The sequence below is a fragment of the Halichoeres trimaculatus genome, unplaced genomic scaffold (genome assembly GCF_033239565.1).
Source record: "Halichoeres trimaculatus isolate MK-OKI-2021-1 unplaced genomic scaffold, fHalTri1.1 fHalTri1_scaffold_22, whole genome shotgun sequence".
Classification (NCBI taxonomy): Eukaryota; Metazoa; Chordata; class Actinopteri; order Labriformes; family Labridae; genus Halichoeres; species Halichoeres trimaculatus.
Genome location: NW_027437200.1, coordinates 24,902,634 through 24,919,547, shown reverse-complemented (window position 1 = coordinate 24,919,547; position 16,914 = coordinate 24,902,634). Strand labels below are relative to the sequence as shown.

Sequence of the window (16,914 nt, the reverse complement as noted above, 5' to 3'; positions counted from 1 at the left end):
TCACATCCATGAAACCTTTGAAGACATGAACATTTTCTTCATCTGTTGTTTGACTAAAGATTGAAAGCCATGCCTGTTTTTATTCATCAGTCCATGATCATTTCTGTGTCCTACTCGTCTGATTTTTAGTTTGAGACAACTTTAGTAAAGATTGACTGAATGTGGGACTTTCTGGACCTTTCCTCTCTGATCGTTTGAGGAGCTTCAGAGTCATGTCAGACTTTGTGTCTTGACGTCTCTTAAACTCACTGACAGTAAGAGTTTAACTTCACCTTCATCCTGACCTGAGAGTTTCCAGTTTGCAGTCTGGACTCTTCAGTCCAGCACACAGAGTCTGGACTCCTGAATCCTGCAGGTTGTTGTGGCTCAGGTCCAGGTCTCTGAGCCTGGAGGACTGTGAGCTGAGGACTGAGGACAGAGCTTCCCAGCTTCTCTCTGACAGGTCACATCCACTCAGCCTGAAGGAGATCATGGAAAGAGAACAAACAGATGGTTTCAGGGTCATGAACAGAAATTATCCTGTTTCAGATCTCTCACTCATTCACTCATTCACTCATTCACTCGTTCACTCAGTGACTCAGTCACTCATTCACTCAGTCATTCATTAACTCATTAACTCAGTGACTCATTAACTCAGTCACTCATTCCCTTAGTCACTCATTAACTCATTAACTCAGTGACTCATTAACTCAGTCACTCATTCACTCAGTCACTCATTCCCTCAGTCACTCATTAACTCATTAACTCAGTGACTCATTCACTCATTCACTCAGTCACTCAGTCACTCATTCCCTCAGTCACTCATTAACTCATTCACTCAGTCACTCATTCACTCATTCACTCAGTCACTCAGTCACTCATTCACTCAGTCACTCGTTCACTCAGAGACTCGTTCACTCACACAGCTTTGTTTGCAGCTCTGATCACTGGCAGCAGCCTGAGAAGAACCTCCTCTGAAGGATGGTACTCCTTCAGGTCAAACAGGTCCAGATCTTTGTCTGAGGACAGTAAGATGAAGGCCAGAGCTGACCACTGAGCAGGAGACAGATTGTATTCAAAGAGACGTCCTGATCTCAGGTACTGTTGGATGTCCTCCTCTAGAGATCGATCGTTCAGTTCGTTCAGACAGTGGAACAGGTTGATGCTTTTCTCTGCAGACACATCCTCACTGAGCTTCTCCTTCATGTACTCCACTGTTTTCTGATTGGTCTGTGAGTCACTTCCTGTCTGTGTCAGCAGACCTCTCAGGAGACTCTGATTGGTCTGCAGAGACAGACCCAGGAGGAAGCGCAGGAACAGGTCCAGGTGTCCGTTTGGACTCTGTAAGGCCTGGTCCACAGCGCTCTGATAGAGGTGTTCCAGTTTAGGTCTGACTCTGGTGGTCTCAGGGATCAGGGATGTTGTTTGTTCTTCCATCAGGTTGAGTCCAGACTCGGTGAAGGTCAGATGGACGTGAAGAGCAGCCAGAAACTCCTGAACGCTCAGATGGATGAAGCAGAACACCTGGTCCTGGTACAGTCCTCTCTCCTCTCTGAAGATCTGTGTGAACACTCCTGAGTTCCAAGAGGCGTCTCTGATGTTGATGCCACACTCGGTCAGGTCTGATTCATAGAAGATCAGGTTTCCTTTCTGCAGCTGCTCAAAAGCCAGTTTTCCCAGAGACTCCATCATCCTCCTGCTCTCTGGACTCCAGACTGGATCAGTCTCAGCTCCTCCTTCATACTTGATGCTCTTCACTTTGGACTGAACCAGCAGGAAGTGGATGTACATCTGAGTCAGGGTCCTGGGCAGCTGTCCCCCCTCTCTGGTCTTCAGCAGATCCTCCAGAACCGTAGCAGTGATCCAGCAGAAGACCGGGATGTGGCACATGATGTGGAGGCTTCTGGAGGTCTTGATGTGGGAGATGATGGTGCTGGTCTGCTCCTGATCTCTGGACCTCTTCCTGAAGTACTCCTCCTTCTGAGGGTCACTGAACCCTCTGACCTCTGTCACCATGTCAACACACCATGGAGGGATCTGATTGGCTGCTGCAGGTCGTGTGGTCATCCAGAGGCGAGCAGAGGGAAGCAGGTTCCCCCTGATGAGGTTTGTCAGCAGCACATCCACTGAGGTGGACTCTGTACCATCAGTCAGGACCTGGTTGTTGTGGAAGTCCAGAGGAAGTCGACACTCATCCAGACCGTCAAAGATGAACAGGACCTGGAAGTCTTCAAACCTGCAGAGTCCTGCTTCTTTGGTTTGAGGAAAGAAGTGATGAACCAGTCCCACCAAGCTGAACTTTCTCTCTTTCAGCACATTCAGCTCTCTGAACGGGAAGGGAAAGGTGAACTGGATGTCCTGGTTGGTTTTGTCTTCAGCCCAGTCCAGAGTGAACTTCTGTGTTAAGACTGTTTTCCCGATGCCAGCCACTCCCTTTGTCAGCACTCTTCTGATTGGTCCCTGTCGTCCAGGTGGGCCTTTAAAGAGCTCTTCTTGACTGATGGTAGTTTCTGCTCCGTCTGGTGTCCTGGATGCTGCTTCAATCTGTCTGACCTCATGTTCCTGGTTGACCTGTCCAGTCCCTCCCTCTGTGATGTAGAGCTCTGTGTAGATCTGGTTCAGAAGGGTCCGGTTTCCTGCTTTAGCGATCCCCTCAAACACACACTGGAACTTCTCCTTCAGGCTGGATTTGAGCTGACGTTGACATGCTGCAGCACCCTCAGTTCCTGGATGAAGGAAACAGAAATGTAATGAATGATGTGAAGCTACAATCAGTCTGAGTTTCTACTTTCTGACATCAGCATGGATTTGATTTGGCTCCTCTGCTGGGCAGACCGACCAATGGGAGCCTCTGATCTCTGCTGCTGGGCAGACCGACCAATGGGAGCATCTGATCTCTGCTGCTGGGCAGACCGACCAATGGGAGCCTCTGATCTCTGCTGCTGGGCAGACCGACCAATGGGAGCCTCTGACCTCTGACCTCTGAGGAACAAACAGAAGATGGTGGAGTGTTTATGAAATAACCACACACTGTGATCATGTGTTGGACTCTATCTGCTGGATCCTCCTACAAACACAGGACACAGAGACACGCTGGGTCCTGGTCTTTCTGCCTCCAGTCCTGGTTACTGCTGTGGGGTCCTGATAGAGACACAGAGACTGAAACATGTCCCCCTTCACAGAGAAAAGACCCAGCACAGTCAGGATCAGAGGTTTACCACACAACAACAGGAAGTTACCTTTGACAGGCTCACCTTTCATCAGCACAAGGCTCTGAAGACTGGAAACTAATCCATCTGCCCATAGAGTCATCACTCTTTAAGGAGACACAGCTGGGTCCAGGTCCAGGTCCAGGTCCAGGTCCAGGTCTCTTGTCTCTGAAAGAATCATAAACACAGAAAAAGTTCAACACGCTCTGAGTTTTTTAGATGATTTCACTTTAACGCTCTTACATTTCATCAGCAGACTGACGGCCATCTTTGAAGTTAATAAATCGTGGCATAGACCGATCACTCTTTAAGGAGACACAGCTGGGTCCAGGTCCAGGTCCAGGAGAGTCTGGTCCATGTTGCTGCTTTTTGCTTCAGAAACACACACACACACACACACACACACACACACACACACACACACACACACACACACACACACACACACACACAGCTGTGAGTGTGTATCATGATGGTGCAGTGATGCTGGTCCATGGACAGGTGCAGATCCTGGTCTCACCTCTGAGCTCTGGTCCGGCTCTCCTGGTCCCCCCACAGAGGGCTTTCAGAGGGAGGGGCTCCCCCCTCTCTGTCCTCACACTGATCCATAGCAGAGCCCCCACCTTCACACACACACACACACACACACACACACACACACACACACACACACACACACACGTTCATTACACTTCATTTCACTGAGATCCCATCAACCACTAACACCTACTCAGATATGTAAATGAAAGAAACACAAACCTGTGTTGTGTCAGACGGCCACAGCACCACTCCTGCTCCTCTGTGCGGCAGACGGGTCGCAGAGTGAGGAGACAGGAGCAACGACGGAGGGACGGGTCTGTGCACGAACCTGTTGATAACCCAACAGTGGCCAAAACAACCCATGAACTGCGTTAAAAAATCTGACCCACCACATGAGTCGTGGACATAACCCTGAACTGCATTATAATAACCCATAATGGGTTACCAGTGTCATAACTCAGCAGTTGGGTTGACGAATTAACCCAGCAGTTTTTAGTGAGAACCTCAAATTATTCCAGGAACCGTTTCAGCTCACTTACCCCGCCCCCTCTTATTTTACTGATGCTTCTCAAGACACCTGTGAGAAGTTTTTAATTCATTTTACCAACAGGGTAATGGACATTCGGCAACAGATCTCTCCTCCTGATCTCCCGTTGGCCATAAGCAGGAATGTTCTTTAGTATTTTAGCAGTTTTGAGCCGGTGTCCTTATCCTTTTTATCTGATATTTTAGCCCATATGAAGCCAGCTATGTGCAGTCTTGATTTTATCCCCACCAGATTTCTCAAAGAGGTTTTTAACACGGTTGGACCCAGCATTTTATCTATCATTAATAGTTCTTTGTTAGAGGGAGTATTTCCCTCTGCTTTCAAACACGCTGTGGTCCAACCCCTTTTAAAGAAACCAAACCTTGATCCCACTGATTTTAACAATTTTAGACCAATTTCAAAACTTCCATTTTTATCCAAACTTTCAAAGCTGGTGGTTTCTTCACAGCTTTTACGTTTTATGTCTGAAAACAACCTCTTTGAGAAATTTCAGTCTGGTTTTAGAGCAGGTCACAGCACTGAGACGGCCCTCCTCAGAGTGACCAATGATGTTTTAGCAGCAGACAGAGGGGAGGGCTCAATTTTAATCCTTTTAGATCTCAGTGCAGCTTTTGACACAGTTGACCACGCTATTTTAATTAAACGACTCCAAAACTGGGTGGGTATCAGGGACACTGCACTTAGCTGGTTTCAGTCTTATCTTTTAGAGCGAACCTTTGTGGTCTCCATAGGCAACCACAGCTCCTCTACTTCCATCGTTGCCTGTGGTGTACCGCAGGGTTCAGTTTTAGGTCCAATGCCGCCCCTTGTCCAAATATTTCAGCGCCAGCGGTCTCCTTTCACTGCTACGCAGACGACACACAGATATACCTTCCCCTGAGACCTGAGGACACACAGGGCCTAGCTGCTGTCATGAACTGTCTCAATGATATCAATTGTTGGATGGCAGAAAATTTCCTTCAACTAAACAACTCAAAATCTGAAATAAATCTAGGAGTCATCTTTGACTCTGAACTCACCTTCTCCACCCACATCAATAAAATCACCCAGTCCTGTTTCTTCCATCTCCGCTCCATTTCTAAAATCAAATCAACACTCACCCCTCCAGATCTTGAAAAAGTAATTTATGCCTTCATTTTTCCAGACTGGACTACTGTAACTCCCTCCTACCTGGCTTAAACAAAAATCTCTCCATCGCCTCCAACTGGTCCAGAATGCAGCAGCTTGGCTTTTAACTGGTTTTAATAGACGGCATCACATCACACCAGTTTGAGCCTCCCTCCACTGGCTTCCTGTCAGTTTTAGAAGTGATTTTAGGATTTTATTGATCACTTTTAAAGCTCTCACAGGACCTGCTCCTACCTACATTTCTGAGCTTTTAACTAAATATGAGCCAGCTCGCAGCCTCAGATCCTCTGGCGAAGGACTCCTGGTCGTTCCAAAGTTGAGGCTCAAACTAAAGGTGACAGAGCTTTCTCCGTCAGAGCTCCTCGACTTAGGAACGACCTGCCAGAGGAGATAACATAACATGCAGAGCCTGTTGCTTCTTTTCAATCACTTTTACAAACCCACTTTTATTGGCTGGCTTTGATGTGATGCCATCTGCCATCTTTAGGCTTTCAATTTTTGCTCTCTTATTTTTTTATTTTTATTTATCTATTTATATAGTTTTTCTCTGTCTTATTGTTCTTATCTTTTTAAGTCCACCCTCCTTATTTATATGTACTTATTTATTTATTCTATTTTATTACTGTAATTACCTTATTCTAATCCTGATTTTACCAAACTCTGATTCACACTTGTTTTTAATCTTTCACTTATACCCTTTGGGCCTTTCATTGTTTTATCGTTTGCTCATATCTCTGCTTTATCATTGTTATTCTTTCATTATTCTCTTCATATTTATTTTACAATTTTAAATATTTATATTTGATGTTCTGGTTTTGTTTGTAACTGTCTTTTATTGCCCTTTCCATTGCCTTTTCCTCCTCTCTCTCACTGAGTTTATGTCTTTAGCTTTTATCCTCATGGTCTGATTTTCTGTTGTATGGTTCTTGTATTGTCTGGGTCCCTGACTTTGCTTCCTGTTGCCCTCATGCATGGTGTCTTTCTGCTCAAGTGCCTCTTGAACTGTGTGATTTGTTTTTGTGTTTCTGTTAAAGCACTTTGTTAACTTTTGATTTTAAAAGGTGCTATATTAATAAATAAATAAAGTTATTACATATTTATGGTTTGTGAAATGTTTTAGTGCTTCTGAAATTTATTTTGTACTTTTAAAACAGTCATTCCCACTGGCCTTCAGGGCCACCGTAAGAAACAATTAACCAGGTTAATTAATCAGCTCCAGCTCTGACCCAACCCCAACCCTGGATCTAATAATGAGGCATTTCAGCGGAAAGTGGTCGGTGTGTTTCAAACTGCTCTCAGAATAAACAGAGAGCAGCTTTTCTTCATGCTAACGTGTTTGTTTGACAGGTTACAGGAACAGACAGAGCTCTGATACTGTTTGATCAGAGTTATCACAGCGCACATGCGCAGACACACAAACAGCTGTTAGAGATCAGCTGATGGTGTCATCACCGAAACACGTCGCTTCATGTTTCCTCGATTCCTCTCCTCCCTTCATTTCCTTCATCCCTGGTGGGAGTGTTTAACGGACTGTGTCACAGATGGCGAACCCTGACCAGCTCCCTGACAGCACAAACTCTAGCTTCACTTTTTCCCTCTGGAACAAAGCTTTACAGCAGAAACACATTTACTACACCACGAAATGACCTGGAGCCCAAACTAAACCAGACGCTTGTTTTGAATCCACTAAAAGACGCCATGGGCTCCGCCCAGCTACGATACAAAGCGAAAGTAAAGTTTCTGAGTGTCCACAAATCTGCAATCCAACACTTTAACCTCCTTTCTAACATGGATGAAGCTTCCTCAGAGAGTCAAACCACATTTCAAAGCGTTTTCAAAGTTTTCAAAGCGAACAAACCTGAATCAAAGAGGAGAACGGACGAGAGGTGGAGAGACGTCTTTCCTCCGCAGCTCCGCTCGGTAGAAGGAGGAAGCAGCGACGGTCCGATGTCAGAGAGTCGCTGCACAGCTCCACACCGCCCCCTGCTGGAGAGAAGCACACACTGAATCCTAGTGGAAGCTCTCAGTCACACACAGAGCTTCAACCTGACGGTCTGGCTCATAAAGAGCAGGACTCGGGTCTATGGGGACAGGTTTTGGAATGATCACATCCTTGGCATGAAGTACAAAACATAAGCCATCCTATGATCCGTGTCTGAGCTCCTCCAGGTGTCTGCTGTCTTTACATGAAGACATGAAAGCAGCTGTTTCATTGGTTTGAAGAGTCTGACTTCACCTTTTCATGAAGTTGAACAAAATGATGATTTGCTGATGTTTTTGCTCATTTAGGAGAGCAGCTTAGATTTACTGAGACACATGTCATGGCTGTGGACCTTTGCCTTAAATCTCTTCAATGTGCCATAAAAAGTGTTCAACTGAAGGTTTCTTGCTCTGCCTCCTTCACCACCTCTATAGACTCATTGCTGCTGTTTTTTTTCTGCATTTGACTTGTTGTTAGTTTTCCTCCAACACTTTCCCCTGATTTTCCGATCTCCTTTACTCTGGCTGTAAATCCAGTATGAATAGAGGTCAATCCATGGATCAAAGTGTTGAAGAGGCATTAGACCAAACGTGCTCTGGCTCCAACATTTAGTTATTATTGTAGCTTTGACACCACCTGCAGCTGAACATTAATCATTAAAATAAATGTAAAAAGTCCAGTTCAGTAGAAATATTCTGAGGGTTAGTTTGAACAAATTGTGAGCTGGTTTTCGTCTGCATCTCTGCTGATCTGTGCTGATGGAGATGTGGAGTTACTGTGATGAAAGGCTTTATGAACACGCTAACGTTCAGGCTCAGTGGGTTAGCACGTACACCCAGAGACACTGGGCCGTGTCTTTAAGCCTTCAAGCTGTCCCACCTTACCTGGATCCAACCTACATGTTCTTATCAGGAGAAAGCTCTGCCAGAACCAAACAGAAACACATCAAACGTGAGCGCACGCGTATCGTTTCTTCACACCACCTCACTTCACTTTGATTTCTGTGGTCGGCTCAGAGTCCTGTCCTTTGAGGGAGCCGGTCTCAGCCTTGGGGTCCTGATCTCATTTGGGGGTTGGGATTACAGAATTTCAGACAAAGAGTTGTTGTGGTTGTTTTCTGCTTCATTCTGTTTCCAAACTTGATCATATTAGCTAAGTTGGTATGATCTGAAACATCTCAGCTCTACGAGGAAAGGGGCAGAACGAGTGGACAGACACTGTAAGATTTATGAAGACCCCAAGAAAACGTAAAATTTGGAAAGACAAAAATGTTTTTACTTGCTCTTTTTTATGTTCAGGAACATGTGTGTCCAAATGAAAACCTGGGCTGTTTTCCTCTCCACTTTGTCTCATTACACTTTTAATTAGTACATGTTGATTGTCGTTTTCTCTAAATCAAGAAGAAAAATAAAGTTTGTGTTGTTTGTTTACATGTTAACTTTAACTGTTGGGCGTCTGTTGATCATGATGGAAAGTGATGTGATGCTGCTGTATGTGTTTTAATAAATCCTAAAGCAGTTTATCAAAATGAATACAAAAAGATGTTACATGAAGGAATCATCTGGAGGTGGTTTCTCATCACGCGGCTCAGTTTGATCCCAAACGGTCTTCTTTGTCTCCTGAAAGCTCTCGTACTGAGTCCTTCTCAGAAAACACCGCAGTGAGCTCAGCCTGAATCACATCTTTACCTCAAACTGTTGAATGTGTTCGAGGCTTCAGTCGTCCTGAAACTAAAGTCTGACTTGAATTCATCTTTGAAGGAGTTCTTTGATGGCTGCATCAGAGAGGTCAAAGGTCAGGGACTAGAAACGTGCTCCTTAATGTGCTGCTGCAGGTCACTGACTGAGGCTGAAGATGGCGCTCCAGCTAACAGCCACCAGATGGAGCTTGTTGAAGACTTAACGCCTTGATTTCTCAGGTGGAGCTGCGGCTTTGAGATGGAGCAGGTGATAACAGACACAGGTTTCTGGTTAACGCTGTGGGCAGAGCTTCATGCTCCAGAACCTGTCGCTGGAGAAGCTGCAGGTCCAGGTGGAGGTGCTAGAGGGGTCTGAAAAGTCTCTTAACAAAGAGACAGAACTGTTAATATGGCAACATCAGCACGTTGCAACAACGAGCAACGTCACAGCCAATCACCTGTGGAATCGTCAGATCTTGATCATGTGATTATGTGTCCGCCTCACCGAAACCAGAGAGATGACCTCTTAGTCTGCTGCTGCGATTGACAAACTTCTCCCACGGAAGACTCATCAGGTCCAGTCTCAGCAGCTATATCATTACACACACACACACACACACACACACACACACACACACACACACACACACACACACACACACACACACACACACACACAAAAACAGTGCTGCCTCTTCCTCAACCCACGGGCGTGCTTTGAGCGCCAAGTCAGCCCACCACAGCACAAGCCGCCACGATTGACAGCACGCGGCGACTGACCAATCAGCAGTCAGAAGGGCTACTTGTGTAGTATGGTGTAAACAGATTTTTCTTTTTGTTAGGGTGTCACATGCTTATTAGCTCGACAATGCTCATCCTGCAGCTATTGCACATGTGCATGACATCAGTTTTTTAACCAGGAAGTCCTACAGAGACTAAAACAATCCATATGTTCTCCAAAAGCTTGATAATGTCAGTAAATGTGCAGCTCTCATGTGACATATTTTATTTACAAATAGGGGATTTAAAAACAAATGTTAAAAAAAAGTTTATATTTTTCTTTCTTTTTTTAAATGCTGCAGTGTATTAATGTAAAAAGCAAGACGAGTTACACCAGCTGTTTACTGCTATCAAGATGAATGGGATAGTACAGAACAAAAAATATATCTTTTCTGTCTTGTACTGTACAACAGAGTTAAAATGCTGCCCCCCCCCCCCCCCCCCCCCCCCCCCCCCCATTGTGCAAAATGAGGCATAAAAGGCGATTGTATAAGATTAAAAATTCAATTCAAAATGCTTCATACTGGACATAAAAATTATCCTTGCAAAGGTAAACAAAACACATTGAAAGAAAACATTTAATTCCCAGCAAAAAAAAAAAAAATCAAAATGACAAAAACAGAATGTTTAAATATTACGAAAAAAGATTTTAAAATACAACAATCAGCGTCACAGTGCAGAGTTATTTGTTTACATCAAAGGCAGGTGGATTAAACTGATGTTTTTTAATTTGTTCCAGATATTTCTAACATAAATACTGAATTCAGCTAGAACATAAATAAAACACAGAAACATTAACAACATTAACAACTATTTATAGACCTTCAGAAGAGAAATCCATTGTATAATCCTTAAATCCTGGATTACAGAGTATAAACAGTCCGTGTTAGATTCTGACAGAGGTGTGTATAGTCTTAAAACTCAGGGCTAAACTCATAAACTCCATGTAATCACACTAAATCAGTTTACTGAAGTCAGTGCACATAAACATTAAGACTAGTGCAAACTGCTCCTTTAAGACGTGAAGCGGGAAAAGCAGGAGTGTTACCATAGCTACGCCTGCTAGCGCGAGACGAAGAGTGGAGAGGAGAGAGGACCGTTATTCAGAGGACGGAGTTTAAACGGTGATTTAACAAGCTTAATAAACGAGGATAGTTCCGTTTTAGTGATTGTAAAGTCGGGTTTACTTTTCCAAAGGACTTTTGTGTTTATTCCTCATCATCACTGGACTGGGTTTGTCCAGATTTGAGTGACGTTTGGTGAGTAAAACTTTAAATCTGTCAGTTAGCTTATTATAGCCTTGATTTTCATCCTGCTATGCTGCCAGAATATGGGATAATATGAGATAATACCAAAGAGAAGTAGTTTAAACATAATTATATAGGATATTTTGAGGTTTTTTAATTCTCTTAAGTGGATTTAGGAGCTAAATGAAACAAACTGAGTCAAGTTGAGCTTCTTTATCAATCACTGTACATGTACATCGCCACATTGCCGCCATATTGGGGTGTGGCTGTCATTAAAGTGTCTGAACTGAACGTCAGGTTACTGAACTTGTAATAAATATATAAAAAATAATCATGATTTTGTTTTTAACAGTTATTTATCATAACTTTTCAGATTCAGGACTCAAACATGAGGAGAAAGGATGAGGTGAGGTTGTAAGAAGAGATCTTCACTTCAGAGACAGAGAGGAGCCACCTGAGCCATGGTAAGACGACTTATTTAATATCCTTACTGCACTAAAAAGCTGACACCAGTTGGATTTGTAAAGAAAACTCCAAAAAGAAGAGATTATTATGAGATTGTGAGATTATCGATGCTTTTCCCATGGTAACAGTAATACCATGATACAGTAATGATAAATACTAAAGTGAATTTCCAAAACTTTTTAGAATCACTTTGTTGGGCAAGTAGGTGTTATCTATCTGATATACAGAGCATTGAATTTGATATTCCAAACCACTGATTTCTTATGGGTAATGTTCCTGTTTGTTGCAGCAAAATGAAATGAAATGCTCTCACAAAATCCAGTTCTTGCTTATTTAACTTAAGTCTGTGTTTGGTTGTGTGTAAGGTCTTTGAATGGTATAAACTCTGTGTACCCTTCATCTTCAAACCTACACCAAGCCTAACTGCTCCAACATAACACTCCTGGTGATAATTTAGGGCATTCAAAAAGGAAAACAGCGCCATCTAGGGTTAACAAAAATTCACACAAATGACCTCAACAGACACACTGTTAATACACTGATTTCATGTAGATCCAACAATTTGTTTGGTCTATAATTTTTATTTACAGAACTTATAAATGTAGATTCCCTATAAATAACTACACATTTACTTATAAGGCAATTTAAAAACAAAAAATATTTTATTTTGCTCAAACAACATTCCCAGTTTATGTATAAACTCTGCAACATTTCATACCTAAACTTTCAAACAATAACCTGTTTTCATGTTAACCTGTGACTGTACCTGTAGGAGTTAAAATCATATTTATCATGATGTCAAAAAGTACATCAGGGTCTTTCAGGCTCCTTCCCTTTGTAGCTTTCCTTCTTTTTCTCTTTTTCCATCAAACCAGCAGTGACTACCAGGCTGGACTCTGTTGAAGGAGTCCATCTATCACAGGTAAGTTTACACTGAACCAGACAAAGCACTCACATGCAAGACTCAAAGTCAGAGGCAAATTTAAAGTCTGTTTAATCATAAAAAATGGCCGGTACAGAGTTTATGAACAGGCAAAGGTATACAAATCAGCAGGCAAAAACTGAGTCAAAAATACAAAACTAGAAAACACCAGGAGTATAAGTGCTTTTACAAGAATGAAAAAACAAACTGGCAAGAAAAGAAAAAACTGGGTAGGACTAAATACTCTGAGAGACAATTTCACACAGCTGAAACACATAAGGTAATCACAGAAACAGGAGGCAGGTAAGTGGTAATCTGAAACAAGACACAAGGTAAGTAACACAATAAAACAGGAAGCACAAGACAAGAGACACAAGGATAATTCTAAAATAAGAAACTAAATAAAACCTGTGGTCATGACAGGTAAGCACAGGTGAGTAAAACTCTGTGTGATGTTCCAAACCTCCTCGTCCATCTCTCTTTTTTGTCTTGGACAAAGAGTTATTCGAGCAACTTGTGCATCTCTGTAGTTTTTATTTTAACGCTCTAAGTCAATTTGCATCGTTTGGCCGACTTATCAGCTCTCCGCTACTCTTCTTACTCCAGTAATCATCCGTATCTTTGACAAAGTTGAAGAAAAAGACGCAGTGTTTGCGTTTTGATTGTGTCTGCAGAGATTGTGTCTGTCAGAGTGATAAGGTAAGTCACATCTAAATGTTTTAGTTTGAGAGTAGATACAGAAAACCTAAGCAGCTGTTTCTTTACCTAAACATGCTGCGGTACGATCACCATTTCATTTAATCACTGTAAAATATAATGTTGTTAAGATGTTTGATGTTAGTTTTTATAAAAAATACAGTGGATTTTTATTATTTGTATTGTTCTTTACCCTCTGTGGTACACAGTGATGCTAGTTGGTAAAGAAATGTTGTGCTTTTGCTTAAGCCCATTTACTCAAAGTTATCACATTAATTCAGTTTACTGAAGTCGGTGAACCGCAAACATTGAAAAAAAAAAAAAAAAAAACTAAATGAAACATGTGGACATGACAGGCAAGCACAGGTGAGTATAACTCCGTATGTTCCAAGCCTCTTGGCTCATCTCTCATATTTGTCTCAGAGTTATTTGAGCAACTCGTGCATCTCTGTAGTTTTTATTTCAACGCTGTTCGTCAATTTGCTCCACTGGGTTGACCAATCAGTTCACCACTACTCTTCTGACTTTTATTATCATCCATATCTTTGAAGAAATAGACACAGCGTTTGCGTTTTGATTGTGTCTGTCAGAGTGATAAGGTAAGTCACGTCTAAATGTTTTAGTTTGTGGGTAGATACAGTAAACCTAAGCAGCTGTTTCTTTACTTAAACATGCTGCGGTACATTCATCATTTCATTTAATCACTTTAAAATATAATGATGTTAAGAAGTAATCTTAAGGCTTTTTTTTAACAATAAGGTGATTTTTTTTATTTAACTGGACCTGGTTCGTTGATGGGTCACTCCTTTTTTCCAGCCTGAACAGACACAGCCTTATTTTCTACCCTTACCCCCAAAAATACTTTATTTCAGTACGCTATGAGTATACTTCTTGTTAACACCGTACGCTTTCAGTTTACTTTTGATGTAATTATCAGATATACTTTACAAAGTCACGTGTTAGTATGCCTGAAGTGTCTTGAAAAGTACATTTAAAAGTCTAAGTGTACTTGGCTGAAGCTGAGAGGTGGAGAAAAGTCTTTGTTCATTGGGCTTAAGCTTATACTTCAACGTTTGATCAAGATATTGGAAGGAGAATACAATCAAGCATGAAAACATTGTGAAACTTTTTATAAACTGCAGGTACACTGATATTAGTATACCTGCTGCACAGCGTGTACTTGAAAAACCTACTTGACCTTTTCTTAAGTATGCTTATATAAACCGTATGTGTTGCTGATGACAGTCTGCAGGAGGATCTGTTCCTATCTGACCTGACTGTGTGGGTTCACATGATCATCACATGATTATAACATGCTTGTCTGTGTGATACTGCATGGACTAGCTGTGAAATCCTTATCACACTTAATTCAAGGTAAGCCAACATAGCGTAGCCCATCAACACTAGCCATGTGTCATGCTCAACGAGCGCAGCTCTCCGAGACGACTCCAACGACCGTCAGGTGAGAGCCAACTGTTTTCCTTGTTGCTCTTTTCTTACTGGGTCGCTCAGCTCCACTCTCGGCAGCACTTTGTTTGGATTGACAGCATGAGGGCCATGGATTCAGGATCATACCATTATGTGACAGCAGAGAGGGGGACACTTAATCCCACTCAGTGAGTGAGACAGCAGACAGAGGTAAAGAGGAGGATGTGTCGAGTCAGAAAAAAAACACGTAAATATACAGCAGCATATGGATTAGCATGTTTTTTGTTTCTTTGCTAATAAAGTTTGGTTAAAAGTAGGGCTGTGATTTTAACATGTTAATTAGATTAATTACACCGCACATTAACACGTTATAAAAATCAACTCAGGATTAACTCATTGGCTGCCATTTTCAAAGCATCTTGAACGATCTTTAAAGACCCAAATCATCTTTTTTTCTCTGACTATGTAAACACCAAAGTTACTTAAGAAGAGTGGACTCTCTTCTTTTATGTCTCTCTTCCTAATTTTGGTCCAAAAAAACAGACAAATCAAACTTTTTTGATCGTGTTCATCTCGGGCGCTCCATCCTTTGATCCTCTCCATGATCTCCGTCGTCTTTTCTCACGATGGCGCCGCTCTTTCTCTCTGAGCTACAGCGACACATCCTCAGTTGGAGCGTGAGCTGCCTGAACTTTTCTGACTGTCAGCGTCTCTCTGTGTCTCTGTCATCTCACATTTCTCCTCTTATCCATGCTGAGCTCTCGTCCAAAGAGCACACTGCTCTCACCCACCGTAGTTTACGAGCAGGATTTTGATTGACAAGCTCCACCAGACCCCGCCTCCCTCCGCTGAAAAATATAATTTACTTCTATAGACGCAGTAACAGTGATCGAATGTCAATGGCAGGGAACACGGACATTTAAGTTAATATTGTCCAGCTGAAAAAAAAAAGGGTTTACAAATCTTCTCTTTTTCGTGTATTCATTCCATTAGTCATGCACCGTTATTTTGTAATGACCTAGAATTCAAATTCTAGATTATTATATATTTATATTAACTATTTTATTATTATATTAGATTATTTTTTTAATCTCCTGACAGCACTATTTACCACATAACAGCTGATGAATGTTCTTGAAAGTAGTGTCCACAAAAAAAATCTTCTGAACAAAATAAACAGGATTTTGTTTAAACTTGCATATGAGAATATTCAATGATTTAGTCTTTTACCAAAATCTTTTTGAATTGACAAGTGTTCTTTCTGATGTTGAATATTGATGTGATTAAAATGCGATTAATTATGATTAATTCATTACAAATGGCCTAATTAATTCGATTAATTTTTTTAGTCAAGTCCCACCACTAGTTCAAATATTAAACAAAAGTAAGACTGCCCATTTTTGTAAAAGTACAAGTGCACAAAATAAGGTTAAAAAATGCAAATGGGTTCATCAATACACAACCATTCATATGTGTAGGTTGGGCTAAAGTATGAGGCTACAATACAACAATACAGCTTAGCGAGGACCCGTTTGGGAGACGAAAGAGCCGGCTCTTCTTTGAGAGCCCAGTCAAAAGAACCAGCTCTTTGAACAGAGCCAAACTTCTCGTCACTAATCAACAAATGTCATACATACAACTTAAAACACACTGTAATACACACTGTACAGACCATTAAATACATACACCGCACCATGGAGCACAGACAGCCGGTCCGCGCCGTGGAGCACCATCTCAATGCACAGCAGAGTTTCATACACGCTGTGTTCCCTCCACACTCATGGTTACAAAACGCTCACAACAAAAATGACTAAATTAGTTTCTACCAATTATAAAAACACAAGTTGACAAAGTTACGTCCAGTTGCACCCCTGGCAACAACAAATGAATCGTTCCCCAGTTTATCGGGAACTTTTACCCTCCGAGGTGATGCCCACATTAACCCGGTCATCCTCTGGCTCTGCTCTCTGATGACTGGGGCCTATTGCACATTACTGCCACCTCCTGCTCTGGAGAGGTGTTGCAGGTGGGATTCCTACCTAAATCAATGAAGTTGGGTTTACAGAAGGCAATTTTTAAAAACTTTGCACATCGTTCTGAAACAACATGATTTAAACATGTTGACCCACTAAAGATGAAATAATATAGTAGGAGCTACATGTTTGACTTCTGTAAGTTGATCAAACAGACAGCCATGTTGTTGTTTTTTTGAGTGTATGTTTATTCCACAGAGTGGTGTTATGGGGTGAAAAGTTGTGAACATATAACATCTTCAAGTTAGTGACAATCAGTGAAAACTAGTTTCAAAATGAAT

General features: G+C 42.0%; 1 protein-coding gene across 1 annotated transcript in view; it reads right to left on the bottom strand.

The window, feature by feature from the left end:
* The window catches only part of LOC141811249 (NLR family CARD domain-containing protein 3-like), a 5,683-nt gene extending 1,820 nt beyond the window's left edge, over positions 1–3,863 (bottom strand). The window contains exons 1-7 of the mRNA XM_074699233.1: positions 3,709–3,863; positions 3,432–3,560; positions 3,234–3,356; positions 2,819–2,961; positions 902–2,705; positions 285–458; positions 1–15 (exon numbers count right to left, since the gene is read on the bottom strand). The exon at positions 1–15 is cut by the window's left edge and continues 154 nt beyond it. Of these exons, the coding sequence (XP_074555334.1) occupies positions 1–15; positions 285–458; positions 902–2,705; positions 2,819–2,961; positions 3,234–3,356; positions 3,432–3,560; positions 3,709–3,797 (2,477 nt within the window). The 5' untranslated portion in view covers positions 3,798–3,863. The remainder of the gene's footprint in view (positions 16–284; positions 459–901; positions 2,706–2,818; positions 2,962–3,233; positions 3,357–3,431; positions 3,561–3,708) is intronic.
* Between the last annotated feature and the right edge of the window lie 13,051 nt (positions 3,864–16,914).